We start from the raw sequence: 19,300 nt of genomic DNA, 5'->3' as shown, positions 1-19,300 counted from the left end.
GAGAGAGCTCCCATACCACATCCGTTGTGAAGCTGGCCTTGTTCACCTCCAGCCGGGGGTTCTCTCTCTGCTTGAAACACTGAGCTCACTCACTGCGTACCTCTGGCAGGGTACACCATAGTGAGGAAGAGTGCCACGCCTTCCTCAACTCACTTATACACTCCTCATGGGCAAGGTCTATGTCAGGCGTGTCTCTGCAGCCCAGACAGTATAATGCTTTGTACAGAGTAAGTATTCTGTAAATACTTGTTGAATTAATGAATGAATAGTGAATGACCAAAAAAATTTTATCTTGGAAAAGATGTCTACGTAAGAGGCAGTCACATCTAAAAACTGGATTCCACACAGGAAAGAATATTCTGCAGATCATGGTTATTAAATATCCTGTTTCTGCTGAGGGCAGAATGAGAAGAAATAGGTGTAAGCTGGAGCATGGACGATTCAGGGTAGCTTTGTGGAAGCATAGAATGGTTTTTGTAAAAATGGAAGCGCAACTGTTTTTGATAGTGTAGGTATGATTCTGGCCTGTGGTTGGAAATCATTAGTTAACATCACAAGCATTTTTTGAGCCCCCAAAGTGTATGTTCTGTCCTTAACTTGCTTTTTTATCATGTGCTCATGTAATGTATTTGTCTCCAAAGGCAGGAGATGCTGCATGTTTCTACGATATAAAGTTGGGTAGGAGGCGGGTGGAGCACCACGATCACGCTGTTGTGAGCGGAAGATTGGCTGGAGAAAATATGACTGGAGCTGCTAAGCCGTACTGGCATCAGTCAATGTTCTGGTAATAGTTTTGTGCCTTGAGGACTCAATTGGTTAGAACACAGAATTAATGGAACCAGAGTTATATGCTTTGGTTTCCTGGTGGGCCAGTTAGCTTCATACAGAGGGTGAAAAAATTCCATCTCGTGTCCACGCATCCTACCCCCGAGCCATCTTCTGGCAAAAGGGTTCCATCTGACATAAGTTAGACTAGGTGAATGAATGGAAATGGCATCAGCACTTCTGCTAAAATAGCTCAGAGTTCGCGCTACAGTAGGTAGTACAAAAGTGTGCTCTTAGATACAGACAGCAGTATATTTTATTTGCTCTTTGCTGCTAATTCTGCTGAGCCCAACCTACTGACAAAAAAGGCAGCTCACTCATATGTAACCCTTAAGATCAGCAACTCAGAGTCAGACGTATATAGGCAGCTCTCTGGGTAGTAGAAAGTTCTCAATGGACATTCTTGAATACTGGAGCTGGCCCTGTTTGGCCCACTCTCATCTTGTTGATGTGAAAGATGGGGTACATAAAACTTCAGGGTTTCAGAAGCCTCTAAGCAGTTTCTGTTGGGGAAATTCTCAGCTGATGGGAGTACATTTTAAGACGTTCACACACAGTTTCATGAGTGGGCAGCAAAAAACATAACAGATGGCTTTCAGGGTCAACACGTGTAAGATAATGCAGTTAGGAAAAAAAGTAGTTCATAGCTGTACAATTATCAGTTAGGTTCCAGGGACAGAATCCAAGAAGTCATTGTAGACTGTTCCCTGAAGACACCAGTCCAGTGAGCTTCTGTGGCCAAGAAGATAACAAAATGTAGAGCACAAGAAACAAAATATCTCAAGTAGCTTGGATGATTACAAAACCATAGTGTGTCTGTGCCACAAGTATTCTGTGAAGTTCCTAGCATATTAAAAACAGCATGATGATGATAGGAAAAGTTTCCAAGAAGAACAATGAAAATAAAATGACCAAGTGAGTGAAGGTGCCACTTTATAGAAAGCACTTTAGCCTTGAAAATTGAAGGCTAAGAGGAAATATTGTCAGTTAATAAAACCACAAAATACCCCAGATTCTGGATTCCATAAATATGGAGCACTCTTCAAAGTTTCAAAAAGGCAGTTTTAAAAAGAGTAAAGGAAGGTAGTGAATAGTAAATGTGGGGAACCCACCCCCCCAAATGTGATATGATAAAAATTAATGATTAAATTTAAGAAAGTATAGATCATTGTATGGATCTGTGATATGCATAGTGGCTTGTTAGGAAAATAAAACCTGTTTGGAATAATTGTGCTTTCTCACAATTGTCCCCAGATGTCCTAGCAGGCGACAGATCAGTTTGGCGTGTCTCTTGCTGTGGCACATACCAGTTTCTTTGGTTGGCATGAAAGTGCGGTGCCTTAGCGGAAACGCTCTACCGCACCATCCTTTACAGTCCTTTGACAGAACACCCTCTTCTCTCTCCTTCCTTAGGAGTGATTTGGGCCCCGATGTTGGCTATGAAGCTATTGGTCTTGTGGACAGTAGTTTGCCCACAGTCGGCGTTTTTGCAAAAGCAACCGCACAAGACAACCCCAAATCTGCCACAGAGCAGTCAGGTAAGGAAGCCCAACCACTTCTCTTGGAAGAGTGTTGAGAAACCATGGTCCAAATCCTCCTGAACAAGGGGTATCTGTGTTGGCCAGAGGGAACTGTCAGTGAAAGCCTCTCTTCATGTTGTGCTTTAAAATAAACCAAACCCGAAGTCCTCACTCTTTAGTGGTCTGAGAGCTGGCAAAATCAGGTATCCTGGTCAAAGCATAGATATTGTGGATTGTGGGTGTCGTCCTAGACTCTTGGACGGTGGCTAACTCGACGACTCTGTAAGTCTAGTTTGTCCCGAGGGACTAGGAAGACCTGCGTGATGAAGAAAACCTGAACTTTTTCAATGGCCTTTTTTTTCTTTTTTTTTTTTTTTTGCTGATCCCAAGAACTAGGTCTGAGAACCTTAGTTTGGGACCTGCTCCCCTCCTTGGGCCCTGAACAGTGAAGAACTGGGCTGAGTAGTCCTTGAGCTGCCTCTAATTCCATCTGTCAGATCTTAATAGCGGGTTTTCTCTAGACGGGAGGCACCTCTCAGAATGAACTTCTCTCCGACACACATCTCTTTCATTAACTCCTAGGTCTCTTCTCTCTCCCTTCGTGACCTTGGCTGAAGTTATTTAACCTCTGTGTCCTCTTGTTAGAGGCATTTCAAGGACAAGCTGTTCTTTAAGAAGGAGAAAGCAAGACATTATATGGATATGAGGTCCTTTTCCTGTGTAATCTAAGTGGATTACATATACCCACTCCTTAATTCAGACCTCTCCTGGGAAGTGGATCCAGGAGGGGGACCCAGGGACTTATACAGTAGGTGTTTATAAACTACAGGTCACTACTCTCTCCACTGGGCAGTATTACTTGAAGCCTGGTTGTTCCCAGAAGACAAAATGCCCTCTCCCCAGGCTGTTGCCACCACCCTGCACAGGAGGAAACACTTCCATATGGTTCTTCCATATGGAAGTGCCTTCTGCTTTGGCCAGAGTATCTCTGGCAGTGCCATCCAAGTGAACTTTCTGCTATGATGGCAGTGTTCTGCCTCTACTCTGTCCAGTACATTAGCCACTAGCCGCATGTGGCTCTTCAGTATTTGAAATGTGGGTAGTGCAAATCAGGAACTGAATTTTACATTTTATTTAATTTTAACTAAAATAAACTTCAATTTTGAATTAATTTTAATTAGAATAGCTATATGTGACTAGTGGCTGTTGTACTGACCATGTAGCACTAGAATGTTTCTCAGGGGACAAGAGCAAGTCTTCTGTAGTTTGAAAAAAGATCCCAGGAAATATCCAGAGTGTAAATTGAAAATGAGATAGGAAGTTTGGGGTCAGACTGACCCAGTGCCCAGGAGCTGGCAAGGAAGAGCTTTTGTTGGCTTTGTCAGTGGAGAGGGGCTGGAATAGGCCAGTGTTTACTGAGGTGGCATAGAAAAACAAATCATTTAGAAGCAGCTTGAAGCAGGTGTTGAAAGATACTTGCCTTCTAGAATTTCCAAGCTCATAAGAACTGACTTTGTTTTGTTTTGACTTTGCTTGTTTGTTTTGGGGATTGGCTACAGGGACTGGTATCCGATCAGAGAGTGAGACAGAGTCTGAGGCCTCAGAAATCACTCTTCCTCCCAGCAACCCTGTAGTCCCCCAGGCCCCTGCCCAAGGGGAGGACTACGGCAAAGGCGTCATCTTCTACCTCAGGGACAAAGTGGTGGTGGGAATCGTGCTGTGGAACATCTTCAACCGAATGCCAATAGCAAGGAAGGTAGGTGCCCGTCAGAGCTCTGAGAGAAAGATGGGAGGTGTGGGCGGAAACCGTCCCTGCGACTTCGTCAGACGTCCTGCCACGCACTGTCCACCCAGGTCAGACTGTGCCTGAGCAGAACAAAGGTATCGCCTTGGCTCGGGTATGTTTCTTTTTCACTTGGGACATGGCTGGGTAGCATGGGCATTGGCATATGCTCACTTGGGCTTCGTAGAAAGCCATTCCCACAACTCCCTCCCAGTGTGAAGTGGCGACTGGCCCGGGCTGCCCTGGTGTGCGGCCCAGCCCACACGCTCCTTGTTCCTCTGCCCCTCAGATCATTAAGGACGGTGAGGAACATGAAGATCTCAACGAAGTAGCAAAGCTTTTCAACATTCATGAAGACTGAAGACTGCTGTGGAACAGGCAGGCCCTTTGCTGTCCCCGACAGCAGCTTGGATGGGTAAAGGAGCGTTTTTTATTCAGCAGACTTCCTCTGTATGTATGAGTGTGAATAATCAAGTCCTTTGTGAATATTTCATCCATGTAGGCAAATTCTTAATGTTCACATCATTAAATAAAACCTGATTCTTCTAAATTAAATTCTCTTCTCTTTGAAAGGGAGCAAGTGGGTGAAGGGAGGAAAGTGTGCATATTAGAGAGCAAGTCGGTTGGAGCCACTCCCAAGTGCATCATCTTCCTCGGCCTTGTACTCCCTGCCCCACACTCTCAGCTTCTTTCAGTTCACTGAACTTCTCCCTCACCCCTCCAGACCTCCTGTACGGACCTGCTGTGACCTCTGCCCACAGCACTTGACCCCTCTCCCCTCCTCTGGGGAACGTCCCGGTCTCTGAAGACTTTCCTGATCCTTCCAAGCCTGTTCCTTGTTTACATGTCTCCCTGCTGCTCTGCAGCTTCCTGGAAGCCAGAACCATGGCTTTCCTGTCTTGCTCATGGTTCTCTCTCCAGAGCTGAGCACAGGCTCTGGCTCACAGTAGGTGCTTAGTGAATCGTTGAATGAGTGTACACATAAACATGTGGACTAGACTCTGCTCTACCTGGGACAGCTCCCCTGTGTACCCCCACAGCCCAGAACTGAACTGGTCTTGGGAGGGGAGGGCAGAAAAGACATTTATTGAAGACGGAAACGAAGGTTCGGAGACCTGCTTCATGGCTAAGCCTGGAGCCTGACTCTGAGGGATTGTGGTCTCTCAACTCCTCCGCCCGCTGTCCCCCAAACTAGAAATCTGCCCTCTCCTAACCCCTTTTATCTCAAATAGGCTTATAGGCATGACTCACTTTACAAATGATTTCCTGGGAAGAGAAGTCAGTTTCATAAATCAACTCATTTTTTGCATTTCAAATTACTTAACTTTTAAAAATCAAATCTTATTTCAATTAAGAGGAAATTTTTACTACTTTCAAGAGTCCTATTGTGAATCTTCTTCTAAAGAGAAAATTACTACCAGGCTGGATTTTTTCGATATTGGGTTTGTTTAAAGGGAGTTGCAGCTACAATGAAATTCCTTCTGAACACTAGGACAGGACAAATGTCCACTTTAAGAATTAGCTGTACTAGGGCTTCCCTGGTGGCGCGGTGGTTGAGAGTCCGCCTGCCGATGCAGGGGACGCGGGTTTGTGCCCCGGTCTGGGAGGATCCCACATGCCGCAGAGCGGCTGGGCCGGTGGGCCATGGCCGCTGGGCCTGCGCGTCCGGAGCCTGTGCTCCACAGCGGGAGAGGCCACAACAGTGAGAGGCCCGCGTACCGCAAAAAAAAAAAAAAAAAAAAAAAAGCTGTACTAGAACAGGTTCTTACTAGATGTATACAGGTTTAGTGAAATATAATCTGAGGCATGACATATTTAAGTCCATAATGTAAGTAGAAAACTCATCTAGTATCTTGTGAAACGGGACTTATTATACAGTAATTGCTGCTTACAAAGATCTTACAGCTGTAAGATCCTAAAGTGTTTCACAAATCATTTTTTAAAAAGATCGAATTGTGATTTGCCTTGTTTTAGTATCAGGTACAATTTAGTCTAATTCTTTGACAGTTGTCATCCTTGTATGGAATGTCATAATAATTCGGTTAATTAAAATGAAAGGATGTATTCTTCTATTCAGTGTTCACTGAGTGCCTACTAACGAGCCAGGTAGATGGCAGAAGAGGAAGGTGGAGAAAACATGGCCACTTCTCTTAAGGAGCTCCTGGTGTCAGTGAGGAAAGCAGACATGTGGACGCAGAAGTATAATGTACTCAGTTGTGTCCACAGGAAGATACACACCAAGAATGGACATCAGCCAGAGCATCCGTCCTTTGTCAACTACTGCTGCTAGATCACTTCCTAAAGCATCACTTGGTCCATATCCCCCCACCCTACCTCCTGGTGACCAACGTACATTGACTCCCTGTCACCAATCACATCAGGTCCGAAGCCTTCCATAGCGCTCTTGACCTCAGCCCACTCTGCCCTGCGGGCCTCCTCTGCCACAACTTCATGTGCATGTGCATACGCACATATACATCTGGTTTATTGCCACCTTTAAACTTTTGTTTGTGCTCTTCACATCTGGAAACCGTCCCTATTCCCTTCTACGTATCCAAATCCTGCTCATCTTTCAAGGCCCAGATGAAATCCCACCATGGTGATGTAGTACCCGTTGGACTAGTGCCCGCCCATGATTTCATCTCTGAACTTCGATTGCACTTACTGCCTTTGAACTTGATTGTTCTTTAAGTCGTTCTCTGCATTATTAGTGTTCACTCCCTAAATTGTTTGTAAGCTATCCCAGAGCAGAGACTTTTTTCTCAGGATGGGGACAACATGCGCCATCCCCCAAAACCCTGGCAAAGTGCTGACCAAGCCCTTGGTTGCTTGGTTGGATGATGCTAGATAACAGGGCTTATTGTAAGAGTGAGCCTCTGCCTTGTAGCCTCAGTTCTCTGTAATCCAGGTTATCAGACCCCCATTACTTCACCCACTGCCACGACTTGCCACTTTACCCAGGATGCATTTAACCTGTTTAGGCCCCCAAGTATTGCAAGGACCAATTTCTGACTGTACAGACGACCAGTGCCAGCTGAGGTTTGGCCCTCGATAGCTGGCCTGTGATTAGCTGGGCCACAGCGCAGCACAGTACAGGGCTAGCCACACCCTGCAAAGTTGGGGATCTGCCAAAGTATCAAGCTTTCAGGGCTCACCCACTTGACTTCAACCTCGCTTTTCTTTGCCATTTTACAACTGACATCTGGTGGTACCTCGGCACCGCTTCACAATGGTACTAACATTTGCCTGGCCACCTGTAAGGCACGGTGAGGGATGTCCTCGTACTTTAGCTGGAGAAATGGACCTGAGGGAAGAAAGTGTGTTTGATTGGAAAGGGGTCAGAGTAAGCCTCTTAGTGGAGGATGAGGTCAACGTGTGTGACTTTTTTGTTGTTCTAATCAACAGGGCCTGTTTTGGAGACAAGAGGCTTAAAGCAAGCGAAAGGGAGGGGGGGTGGGGAATCCACAGTGACCTACTGCAGGCTGCTTCCTTGAAGGAAAATCAGCAGCCCCTCTAGAGACCCATTTATACAAAGGAACTCTCCCCTCCCTTCCACCACTACCCCTTCCCTTTCCCGCTCCTCTCAAGTTTGGCTGCTGCAATATCCCTTCCGTCCTTCCCTGACTCCACCTAAAGCTGGGCACCCTTGCTGCCCTAGAGACCATTGGGACTCAATTCCAGTGCCTTGCTCTCTGGGCAGAGGGAAAGTCCTGCAGGGCCCAGAGGTGAAGTAAGACCGCCTCTGGCCTCTTTCCCATCTTATCAGAGAATTTCTGGCGGGCACAGACGAATGTACACAGAACCACACACAGAGACACACAGCTCAGGCCAGTGATGACGTTCCCCTGCCTGGCTGGTTCTACAGATGGGTGTGAACTGGGTCAGAGTATAGGGAGGGTCTGAATATTTAAATTCTGGACTGCCAAGCCCTGGTTGGAAGACAGGGATCGTCTCAAAATGAACATTTTGAGAAAGAGAAACGCAGCCCCTGACATCTGGAAGCTGGCCTGGGACTGTCAGCAAGGCCTTGGTGTCACTAAAAACTGGCTTAACACGCCCCACTAGGCCTGGGTGTTCTGTTGAACGTAAACAGGTTCACGGGACATTAGAATCGTACAAGGCCACCCTGATCATGGTGGATGGAAACAAAAGCAAGACTACTCCAGAATCATGTGTGAACGCAGGCAAAAATATGAACACTGCCCAAGCCACAGAAATGACCAAATACCGCCCTCCGTCCTGGCTAATCTAAGTGACTGCTGCTTCCTTACCAATTACATATTGAGCCTTGCTCCAGTCTGCCCTCCTATTGGATATGATTGATTCAGTAAGACACTCCCTGACAGCATCCAATCCAGAGCAATGCCCGGCTTCCTTAAACCCTCCCGCAAATCACCCAACCTGGCCTGAATCCTATAATAAGTCCTTCCCAGCACCCTCTTCCTGAGACACCCCATGGTTCCCCAGGGCATGCATCCTCCCTCGCTGCAGTGAGCAATGAACTCAACTTGTTCGACTACAAGAGTGCCCTGGTGGTCTTTGGCTGGTGGGCATTGAAAATTTGGAGACAAAGAGCCAAAATACCTTCGGGAGGCCCACCTGTGAGTTTTGCCTAGTCTCGTACCTTCTTGAAGACCTTACCTGGTCCCAGTGGAGCCTCCAAGGTCTGTGTCTCAGTTGGAGAAGGCCAGGAGTCTCATCTGGTGCCTGGACAGAGGTGTCTGGCTTCCCAAGCAGGTTCCCGCCTCTGCTCTCTTGGCATTTGCAGCACAACACGGAGATGCTTCTGGAGGAACACCCAACATGGGTGTTGCATTTATGAATACACACATACGTTCGTAAATGGATTTATTGGTCAGCTAGCAAACATAACTGCGTAACTTGCTGCATGCCGTGGGCCAATAGGCCCCAGAGATAAGAAGATGAGTAACATACAGTCCCTGCCCTCAATGGCTTTAGAACCTAGTGGCGGACACAGACGGGTCAACAGGAACCATCAGTGCAACAGAAGTGCTGGGAGTATGATGTGTGAGTTCACATCGGAACTTCGTTACTCCTCAGATGGCTTTACTGTTCTGCTTCCATCTAGTCCAGGCTTTTCTTCCACTGACCAAATTGTGTTTCTTCCTCCATTCCCTGCTTGTAACTTCTCTCATCTCTAGGAGCAGAACATGAATATGTTTTCTTAAATAAATATGTATAATATCCTGAATACAGAGGATGGAGCTGCCAGCCTCCTTGCCCAAAGAGATCACCCCTCTTCCTCTTCACTTTTCCTCAGCCCCTTCCTTTTCCCTCCTTCCTCACCCACTTGTTTTCCTTCTCCCTGTGTTTCTTCTTCAGGTTCCAGTAAGTGCTCCCTGCCCGTGTTTCTTCCTCCCGAAGCTGGGGAGCACAGCGGAAGGAGCGCTCTTTGGGATCTGTGTCTCAGCTTTGCCACTCACTCCTGGATGACCCAGAGCAGCTAATTTCCTAGGTCTCGGCGGCCTCATCTGTGAAATGAAGAGAACAGACTAGATCATCCCTCCACCCTCAGCTCTAACATCCTGTGTATGGAAAAGTCTCTCAGGTGCTTCTTCATCTCTCCGTGGACTCAGTTGCCTTTCATCTCTAAGTCTATAGCAGATGCTAATGGGACCTAAAGCCTTTGGCAAATGTCTCCCCACATTGCCTCTGCTGTCCCTTTGGCTCAACAGATTTTTTGTTTATTTGTTTGTTTTAGTTTGAGGCTTATGATTCTTCTTTGACTCAGCAAGTAACATTTAGACCTAGGCCCCTAGAAATCGCTCCTTGCCGGATTTGCTCTCCATGGAGAGTTTAACAGCCTTAAAACTACGCTCTATGAAAGCCCAGAATTTCCCCAGGAAGGCTTTATGGTGAGACAATGCTCAGCCATGATCCTAGCACATACATTCCTACACAACCATTCAGTGGCTCCCAGTCCCCAACAAACACACCCTGCAGAGCTGGCCGGTGACCAGCCACCTTAACCCAGGCAGCTTTCAACCTGACGCTGAGACAATTAGCTCAGAAAACCCCCCTCATACCACATAAGCCCCAAGTCCTGAAACTAGCTTGTACGCCCCCTTTGCTCTTAAGTCCATGGTCATTTCCACGTTAGCCATGGTCCTGGCAGAGCCCTGCCCCAAAGTGCAGAGACAAGTGAGCCAGGAAGCTGGCAAGCTTCACCACCCGATTCTTACCATAGAGACAAAAGGAAACTGCATACAGGGAAAGAACGAAAATCCAGCACTGTGATTTGCTAGGTGGAAAAGGATGCTTAAGGATCTCTGTCCGTCCAGAGGGAAAGGGGAGCTTTAGGTGTTTCAGAGCAGGCCTGCAGAGCCCCGCCAGCGTGAAGCCTTCCTTGGCCCAGGCCTGAGGTCCTCGGCCACCTTTATTGAGGCTAATATCCCAAGCAGCCTGAGTGAGATTCTGGTCTCCCACTACAGTGGGAGTCCTCAAACTAGTGGCACAGTGTGGGGGGCAGAGACTGGTGGTGAAAACAGGGAATCCTTGACCTCAAAGTCACCCCCACCTCAACCTGGCCTGGGCCAATACCAAGTTCTAGGAGAAAGGCCACATCGACCTCTCAGCAATTGGTCAGCTTGACTTAATGCAGGGGGTGGAGGGCAGCTCAAAGCTCAGAGCACTCCGCCTTTGTCCCCTTGGTGGCGCCAGCCCTTGTGCTGGCCTGTTCACTAGAACAGGAGGTTCCAAAGAGACCTCAGCTTCCAAGTGAACTCCCCAGCCAGTCCTGAAGCAGCAAGGCTCACTGCGTGAGATGGATAATTGCAGAAGGATACCTTGATGGGAGTTTTGCCTAAAGCTGCAAACGTACACTGCCCTCCCGGTCACCACCTGTTGTTCCCCAGAACAGAGCGGCGTGGGGGGCAGAGACCGAGTTTGGTGGTCTCCACAAGGACTCCCGCCCTCCCGCCGCTCCTCTCCCAGCTGCCCCACCGAGTCCTTCTCCGGGAGTCCGAACCCGCCCCTTCTCGCCCGACGGGGAGCGAGGAAGGGGGGTGGGCAGGAAAGAAGGGATTGAGGGGAAGTTTCAAGGGGTGTGCCGGGGAGGGGGGAGGATTCTCATGAGTCAGCGGATCGGGCTCAGTGTGACTTCACTGCTTCCCGAGAAGAGGCGCCCGGGGCAAGAGGCCGCTCGGAGTGCAGCCGCTGGAGTGGAAGGTCGGAGCGCTGGGCGGGGCTACGGGACGGGGTTCGGGGCTGGCCTGGTCGCTCGGGGCCGGGGCGGCGCGAGGAGGCCGCTGGCGAGCGGGGACCGCTCGGGGCAGCGGCGCCGACCTCTCCCCCTCTCCTCCTCCGCCGCAGCCAGTTCCCGCCTCGGCCCGAGACGTGGCGCGCGTTCCGCCTGTAGGTGGCGCTGCTGAGGCGCCGTGGGCGCGCTGCTAGGGGTCTGGGTGGGGAGCTCTGCCCCCGCGGGGAATCCCGGGGGTGCAGAGTGGGCGGCCCATGCAAACGGATGGCGAGGGGAAGGCGCAAGGGGCCGCCACAACCCCCACTGTCCTTCGGGCCCGGCGCTCCCACCCGAGTGGCGGCAGAGTTCGGAGAGCCGACCTGCTACGCTAGCGTCCAGGCGTGGGGCCGCCTGGTGCGCGCTTCTTCAGGGTCCCTCGGGGCACCTATCGGGTCCCGCAGAGCTCGGGGAGGCTCGCCTCCAGCTAAGGGATCGCGGTTTATGGGCAGCGTTTCCTCTCCGGGGATGGCGCTCTTGACCCGCGGGCAGTAGAATGGAAAGTTTGAATCGCTTCTCCAGCGTTAGGGGTGGGTTTCCCTGAGCAGCTACTCTCCAGCCTGGCTCCCTTGAGACCAAGGATGCATCTCTTGCAAAGGGACAGGCTGTGGCCGGCGTTGGGGTGCAGTCTGGGACCAGGGCTTGTGCTAGATGAGGGGTAGGGGCTCAGCTTTGGGCTAGGTGTAGGGCGATGGTTAGGGATTCCATGCTTGTCAACCCGGTCTTCAGCAACTATGTAAAAAACAAAAAGCGAAGAGGCCCATCTGGGGCTCAAACTTGCAACCTTGGCCTCGGTTGATAGAGCTTTGTGCCCTACCTCCGTGCAGGCCCTGAGCTCTAGTAGTCATGATGCAGCTGACCTTCCCATGTTGGTTCATGGTTATGTGGTGGCTGGTTAGTTAACATATTGAGAGTATCAGGGCACAAAAATAACCTGTGGCCAGACACCTTTAAGCTGAAAGAAAAAAGTTGTTGGGGGCTCCAGCCTCACCCTTTCCAGAAGCTCCAGTGGCTGGCTCTTTCCATGATACAACTTTACATATAACTATATGGATAGAGTGTGTCTCCCTTATCGGTGCCAAGATATAAAAGCTATGCCCTGTACTAGGGTTCTGGGTGCCTCTTCTCCTCCATCAATCAGTCCAGTTCCTCTGCTTTCAGGATGTCCAAAGCCATCTGAGAAAGTTATCTAAGGATTTTCCATAAAGGAGAGGAAAGGGGGGAAAAAAACCCAAAGGATCCTAAACGTTCCCAGGTTTCACTGTGTGCCAGGAGAAATACTGTCTGTCTCCCGCCCAGACCTCAGAACCCGGGCCTCCTTCCTACAGGGCGGTGCCCAGCTATTCCTGGAAACCCCCTCCTTTCTACCAACCCCTTCCCCAAAGTGTCTCCTCCCAGAGCACGACCTAGGAAAAGGATCGTATTGTCAAAGTTTGATGTCCCCCGTCCCCTTTTTCTGTCCCCAACCTGACCTGCCACAGTCCTCAGCCTGCCCCCTCCCTTGATGCCCACATGCTGGCTTCTCCTCCCGGAGCAGGGCCTGAGCTGTGGCCTCTCCCTCCAGCCTGGCCCCGCGCCCCACTAGGTGACTGGGAGAGGATCTGATATACTAATTTGTGTTAATGTGATAATGGGCACTAATGGGGTCACGTGCTAACCACGGCCTCACTGCCTCAACCCCAAGTCGAGGTTGCAGGCTGACTAATCTCCACAGCCGGCTTGGGGGGCGGGGAGTGGGAGGAACCCAAGCCTGGGGACAATCCCAGGGTGCTGGTGCCTTCGAGCTGCTGCCTCGGTTTCAGTTTCATCCTTGGCTGACACTTTCCTCTGACGAGTGGAATTGCTTTGGTTTTCCTCCAACCCCTCTCCCCTCCGCGGCTGTCCCCCCCCCCCACTTAGACTGCTAGCTTCCCTCAGCCAGCCCTTCACTTCGTGAGGGGAGAGATGGGAAGATAATTTGGCAGCGATGAGGAAAAAATGTACACGTAGACACCCTCAGACGCACAGGCTCACATACCACACTGCCTTGCAGACACACACATGCACACGCCCTCCACAAACACACATGCATGCACGAGGGGACTTGACACTCACATCCAAGAGTCGAGCCCGTGTGTGTGTGTGTGTGTGTGTGTGTGTGTGTGTGTGTATGCACACACTGGCCATGGTTACACCCTCGCTCACATCTGAGGGACACACACGGAGTCACACATAGGCAGGCTAGGCCCTCCAGAGACCCATCCCACACACAGACCCACACACACACTCACACACTGTCACACACACACGAGCAGCGGCAGCCCAGTTGGATGGCTTCCTCAAAAGAGGGCTGGAAAGTTTGTTTGCTGCCAGTGAAGGGGCCTAGACATTCCGTGAAATGACTCATACTGCACCTTTATAGACATTAAATGTTGTATTTTTCTGGATTCAACAACAACAACAACAACAACCACCACCCTCTCCCCATCCCCCGTCATGGGGGCACGGTAGGGGAAGTGAGGCGTGCTGCCTCACGGGCCTCTGTCTAGCGCCCGCCTCAGGCTTGTCCTTGCCTCCCTGTGGGATGGGGCAATCCTGAAAGGGCAGAGTCCTTTACCTCCTGGTACAAAGCTCAGCCTGGACCCGCCCCTTGGCAGGATGTGAAGTGGGTGAAGTCGGGAGCCAAGTCTCCCTCACAGCCCCTCCCCATTATCCCACCGCATCCCCAGTCCCGAGGACCTGCAGTCAGGCCCAGTGCCCCCACTTGGTGTTCCAAAATGAGCCCTTCGTCTTCTCTCCATCCATTCAAGCGCCCTTCCCCAGCTCTCCTGGGTTTGTCCTTACTGCCCTCTCCCGCACAACTCCAGGAGGCGCCATTCGCCGTATAGAACACGAGCACCCCATACAACGTGACTGGAGCCCCCTTCTCTCTCCTGAGCCTCTTCTCCATCTGAGGAGGTACCGCCCAGCTCAGTGGCTACTTGTGTCCCTGTCCCCCAGCACACTCAAGTGCCAGGGAAATCACTCGCTGCTGTCCTCCGGCAGGGCCTCCATGTGCTGGCATCCCTCTGCACCCCCATCTCGAGCCCTGCCCCCTAGTAGCAGCTCCTTGGGCCAAGGCCTCCCTAGGCCCACTCGTGTTTCCTGCAGCCTTGAGGGGAGGCACCTCTGGAGTGTCATTTGGAATCCCCGCAGGGCTGAGGGGCACAGCGAGGCTGCCCACCACACCAGATGGGTGCCGGGCCAGCAGATGTCGGGGGTTGAGGGGTTAACTCTAGTTCCACTGGACAGTGGCCCAAAAACTCTGGATGCTGTGCTGCCTCTGATAGGTGCCCCAGAGCAGTCGCCTGCTCTCGGCTCTTCTCCAAGGGACTTTTCCAGGCTGAGCCTAGGCCCCAAGATCGGGGCTAGGGACCAGTGGGATTAGAGCCTCCAGAGGGCTTGCCCTCATTTACTGAACTCTGCCTGAGCCAATTCTTCCTTATTTTTTGCAAATGAACCACAGGATTGGGTCCCTCCCCCTACACCCACCCTCCAAATCTCCCACCAACCCAGAGGCACTGAATCTGTTTCCCAAATACAGTATTAGGCCGGCTCCCCTGGCAGTGCGTGCAGTGGAGACAGCGCCTCCCTGCAGCCGCTGAGCCCAGGGTGGACACAGGGCACTCACTCAGGGCCCGTGGCACCTTCTATATCTGGCTGGCATCTCCCTCCAGGCAGGCCCCTGAGCTGCTGTCTGGCCCCTCCAAAAAGTGAAACCCAGCGCTCCTCTGAAATTTTGTAGGGGCTCTGAGGATGCCAGGTCGTGTCCCAGTAAAGGCCTGGAGGAGAAATGTAAAGCTCTCCATTTGCAAGAGCAGGGGTGGGTGAGGGGTGGGGACCAAGCGGCTTTCCAAGAGCCCCAGCCAAGGAAGGTGGCTGGCCAGATGAAAGTCATAATCTGGGAAGTTGCTCCCAACTACATTCTCCCACCAGCATGCCTGTGCTTTGGCCTGGGCACCCCACCTCCGTCACCCCCCAGTATGTGCCAGACAGTAGATCTGCTCGTCTCCCGGGAAGGAGCACACTGGTATAACCTATCCCAAGGAATTCTTCTATCTTGCAGCTACTCAACAATCTTTTCAGAACAAACGCTCCTTCTGATGCCCAGCCACAGCCTGGGACTTAGAGATTTCCGTCCGTCATTTGCATCTATCTAGGGCCTCGTCATGTCAACCCAATAGAGGCAAATCTGGAGTTGTCGAACATATCAACAGAGGAATTGATTGCGGGCTGTAGAGAAAGGATTAGAGGGGACATCTCAGCTTTACAGGTGGGAGGATTCCTTTTAAACCATAACTTCTCTCCTGACTTTTGAATATGCTTCTCATTCTGAAAGTCTGATTGATAGGCAACTTTTCTAGCATGTGTCTGTGGTGGAAAGTAAAGGCCATGGCCACAGAGGCTGTGGCACTGTGGTATTTTGTTCTGGCCACAGGTTTGAATAGAATTTGTTGAGGCTCAGGGGTTAAGGGAGGGAGGAAGCAACCAGCCACCTTGTTTCCAGAGAACCTGGGGTAATTTGCAGGAGAACATAGGCTAGCAGGCACTGCTGAAAAGAGGGGACAAAGAGGAGCTGAGAAAGTGGCCAAGGTGGAAAGGCAAGTTGAGTGCAGAAGTGGGGAGGTGGCCCTACACAGGCTCTGGGCAGCCAGGAGGCCCCTCCTCTTCCAGGAGGACCCCAGTTCTGAGGCCCGAGAGGACAGAGTTGGGGTTGGAGAGTGTGGGGGGGAAACAGGGCTGGAAGGAGAGAGGCTGAGAGCTGGATGGCGCAGCCTGGGCATTCACGAGCAACTCGAGAAGGGGAATTCCTGCCAAGTCAGGGAATGAGCCATTGGCAGAGACATCATGCCTGTCGTCAGGAGTGGTGATCTCAGCCGGCTGGCCCCACCTGGCTGGGGCTCACCCAACGGGTAAGTGGAAGAGCGGGGAGCCAGGTGGGGAAGGGCTGGGCAGCAGCAAGGTCATCGGGAAGGGCAGCCCGGCTGACCTGGAGCCGTGGAGTCAGGAAGGTCATTCAGGTGGCCTATGGCTCCCTAAGGCGAGGGCAACACCAGGTTTTCATCAAGGGGGTGGGGTTTGCTTTGACTGCAACTCCCAGATCATGGGGCTGCGGTTAGTTCCGAGTGGCTGCGGAAGGTGGGAACTTATGGGATTCCCACAGCCGTGGGCTCCAGGTCACTGGCAGGCATCAGGGCCTGTCACCGTAAGCTGGTGGGCCCGGTGCTGTCCTCTCTCCCTGCCCGTCCCAAGAGGAAGGCCTCTCCTCTGGCACTTCCATGCCTTGAGGCTTCAACCTTGGTTTAAACCACAAACATTCATAGGAGGCATCCACCATTCGTCCTCAGCAGCTTCAGGCCCTGGCAGACTTTCTCCTGATAGCTGGGTTGAGGGAAAACGAGATGAGACAGAGATGGTGCTGAAGAAGGCTAACGTTTATTGAGGGCTTACTAAGCGCCAGGCACTGCCACAGACACAGGCTATCTCATGCAAGCCTCACCACAGCCTTGGGAGGCAGATTCTTATTATCCTCAATTTAAAAATAAGGATAGTGAGGCTCCGAGAGTTTAAGCGACTTGCCCAAAGACACACAGCCGCTAAATGGTGCAGCTGGAATAGGAACCCAGGTCTGTCTGATGTTAGAGACCACTGAACTCTCAGCAAAATGGGAAAGTGTGTGTGTGTGTGTGTGTGTGTGTGTGTGTGTGTGAGTTTGTGTGTGTGTGTGTGAAGGTCAAGCAAAGGGGGCTTAGGGATGACTGGAACCTACCACAATTTTGAGAGGGGAGCCTCCCTGGCAAGAGAACAACAAAAAATTGTTGTGTCTCCTGATCCGGAATCCCCTGGGGAAAGTGTGCCCATTTACAAGAGAAAAAAACTGGAAATTTGCCCTCGGCACTTATTTCAGGGACTTAACTTTAGGTGGCCAAGAGGTCTCAAGGTGCCCCCGTGCCCCAGTCCAGCCCCTAGGTCTTCCCCCAGAAACCTGTAATCTGCAGCTACCTTCACCACCATCATCCACCACCACTTCTGCTCCCCAGTCCTGTGCCAGGGCCTCTCCTTTACCAAGGCTGGGGAAGCAGACAGATGCTGGTGGCTGAGCAGGTCCCTGAACCTCAGGCCCTTGGTCCACCCCCACCCCCCAGAGAGCCCTCCTCCCATGGGGCCCTTTCCGCTTTGCTGCTTTCTGCCCGGGTGGTAGATGCGGGGCTGAGGCCTGGCTGGGCCCCTCCTCCAGACCATACAGAGCCATAAGAAGTGAGAATTCCCAGCCAACTCCCTCCTAGAACCTCCTAGCTGTGGGACGGAGGAGGGTGCGGGCTGGTAGGATGCTGGGGCAGGTCAGAGTAGAGGGTAAGGGGGAGGCAGAATGGGAGACTGGGGTTCAAGTAGATGCCTCAAGCAGAGCAGCCTGGCTCTGGACAGAAAGGGGCATGAGCTTTTTCCCAGCACCCCAACTCTGGCTACCTTTGCACCTGCTGCACCAGCCCCTCTCCCCCCAATCCTTCCCCGGATTCATATCCTCCTGGCCTCCCCCACCCGGAGCCCTAAGCTCGACTTCCCTAAGAAATCCCCAAAACTCTCCAGTCGCGCCAAGTGCACGAGCATTTGGCCAGGGATTCCGCGGCATCTGGCATATCGTTCCCGAATTGTATCCTCTGGGCATCTCCTGGCCTCACCCACCCGCTCGGCCCGCCCTCACGCCAGGTCCTCCACACAGCAGGCGCTCAGTAATAATCTGGAGCGCAGGGCTGGGGCCAAAGGCGTCAAGCGAGTGGAGCGCGCAGGCCAAGGGGGCCGGACATAGCCATCCAGAGTCCCCCGGGAATGGAGCGGCTTTCTCTACGAGGCATTGTGTAGGGGCTTCCCGGACGGAGCTGCGGGCCCCGGAACGCGCCAGGTGGGGGGTGGGGCGCTGGGAGCGCGAAGTGGGCTCCGCGGGAGTCCTGCTCTCGCGGTTCCCCGGGGGCGAGCGAGCCGGGAGGGGAAGGAGAGGCCGCGCGGGCCCCTGGCACGGCTCCCCCTGCCGTGCTGGCGACCGCGGCGGGCCGGGGGTGGAGGGGCGCTGTTTCCACCAAGACGCCTCGTCCCTCCCTCGCGCCCTCCCCCCCCGCCCGCCCGTGGTCCCTCCCGTCGGTCCCTCCCTCCGGCTCTTCCCTCCCTCCCGCCCTGCCTCCTTCGCGCCCGCCCCAGCCGCCGCCTGCGGGGACGTGTGTGTCTCTAGTGCAATTTCCCCTTTCGCTCGGTTGTCTGATTGCAGGTCTCCGCTGGCTCGCGCCCCCTCCCCGGGCGCCCCCGCCGCCCCCTCCCTCGGCCTGACCCTCCCCGGCGTCCACCCGGCTCCCCCCGCACTCCACCCCACTCCCCGGAGTCGTTTTATCAGGGGCGCCGCCGTCTCACCTGGTATTTGCATCTCGCCCTCCAACTTGCCATTGGCGGCGCGACGTGTGGGAGAGCCCTGCGCCTCGCCCGCCCGGACCAGCCTGCCCCGGCGCCGAGGTGAGTCACGGGCGCGGGGCCGCGGGGGCAGGCGGGCAGGGAGGAGAGGAGGGAGGGGGGGAGGGAGGGAGGGGGACGGTGGCCCCGGCGGGCGCGGGGACCGACCGGGCGCCGCGCTCAACTTCCACTTCTCCTTTCGCCGGCGCCGAGGTATCGGCGCCACTCGCCCGGCCCGGCTTCCGAGGGGAGAAAGCGGGCTGGCCGGGCTGGGGACCCGCGTCTCGGCCCTCAGAGCGGGGAGGGGACCGCGGCGATCGACCCCGGCCCCGCTACCGAGCCCCTTCGGCGGCAGGTACGTCGATGGCGCCGGTTTTCTGAGCCTTCGGGGACCTCAGAAAGTTTGCCTGAGGGCGGGATAGGGGACGCCTGGGCCCCGGAGCGTAGGGGCTTGGGGCCCAG

At 52.8% G+C, this 19,300-nt stretch overlaps 2 protein-coding genes and 1 long non-coding RNA gene across 11 annotated transcripts in view; 2 read left to right on the top strand and 1 right to left on the bottom strand.

Moving 5' to 3' along the window:
• AIFM1 (apoptosis inducing factor mitochondria associated 1) overlaps positions 1–4,683 on the top strand; it is a 28,030-nt gene extending 23,347 nt beyond the window's left edge. For both annotated transcript variants that reach the window (XM_004280542.3, XM_004280541.2), the window contains exons 13-16: positions 642–784; positions 2,239–2,363; positions 3,905–4,101; positions 4,418–4,683. In XM_004280542.3, coding sequence (XP_004280590.1) covers positions 642–784; positions 2,239–2,363; positions 3,905–4,101; positions 4,418–4,489 — 537 coding nt within the window. In that variant the 3' untranslated portion in view covers positions 4,490–4,683. The remainder of the gene's footprint in view (positions 1–641; positions 785–2,238; positions 2,364–3,904; positions 4,102–4,417) is intronic.
• A 4,279-nt stretch (positions 4,684–8,962) lies between these two features.
• Positions 8,963–18,918, bottom strand: LOC117196880 (uncharacterized). The gene is made up of 2 exons (XR_004477292.2): positions 18,803–18,918; positions 8,963–9,620 (listed from the first exon to the last, which is right to left on the bottom strand). It is a non-coding gene; the product is annotated as an uncharacterized LOC117196880 (long non-coding RNA).
• ELF4 (E74 like ETS transcription factor 4) overlaps positions 18,630–19,300 on the top strand; it is a 40,515-nt gene continuing 39,844 nt past the window's right edge. For 6 of the 8 annotated variants that reach the window (XR_007474703.1, XM_033407077.2, XM_033407076.2 and 3 more), the window contains exon 1: positions 18,974–19,193. The gene's annotated coding sequence lies outside the window, so the exon portion shown is untranslated. Of the gene's footprint in view, positions 18,902–18,973; positions 19,194–19,300 lie in introns of those variants that run through there. The other 2 variants (XM_004280540.4, XM_033407072.2) reach the window with 2 other exon arrangements.

This window comes from Orcinus orca, chromosome X (genome assembly GCF_937001465.1).
Source record: "Orcinus orca chromosome X, mOrcOrc1.1, whole genome shotgun sequence".
In the NCBI taxonomy this organism is placed as follows: Eukaryota; Metazoa; Chordata; class Mammalia; order Artiodactyla; family Delphinidae; genus Orcinus; species Orcinus orca.
This window is presented reverse-complemented; position numbering and strand designations above follow the sequence as displayed.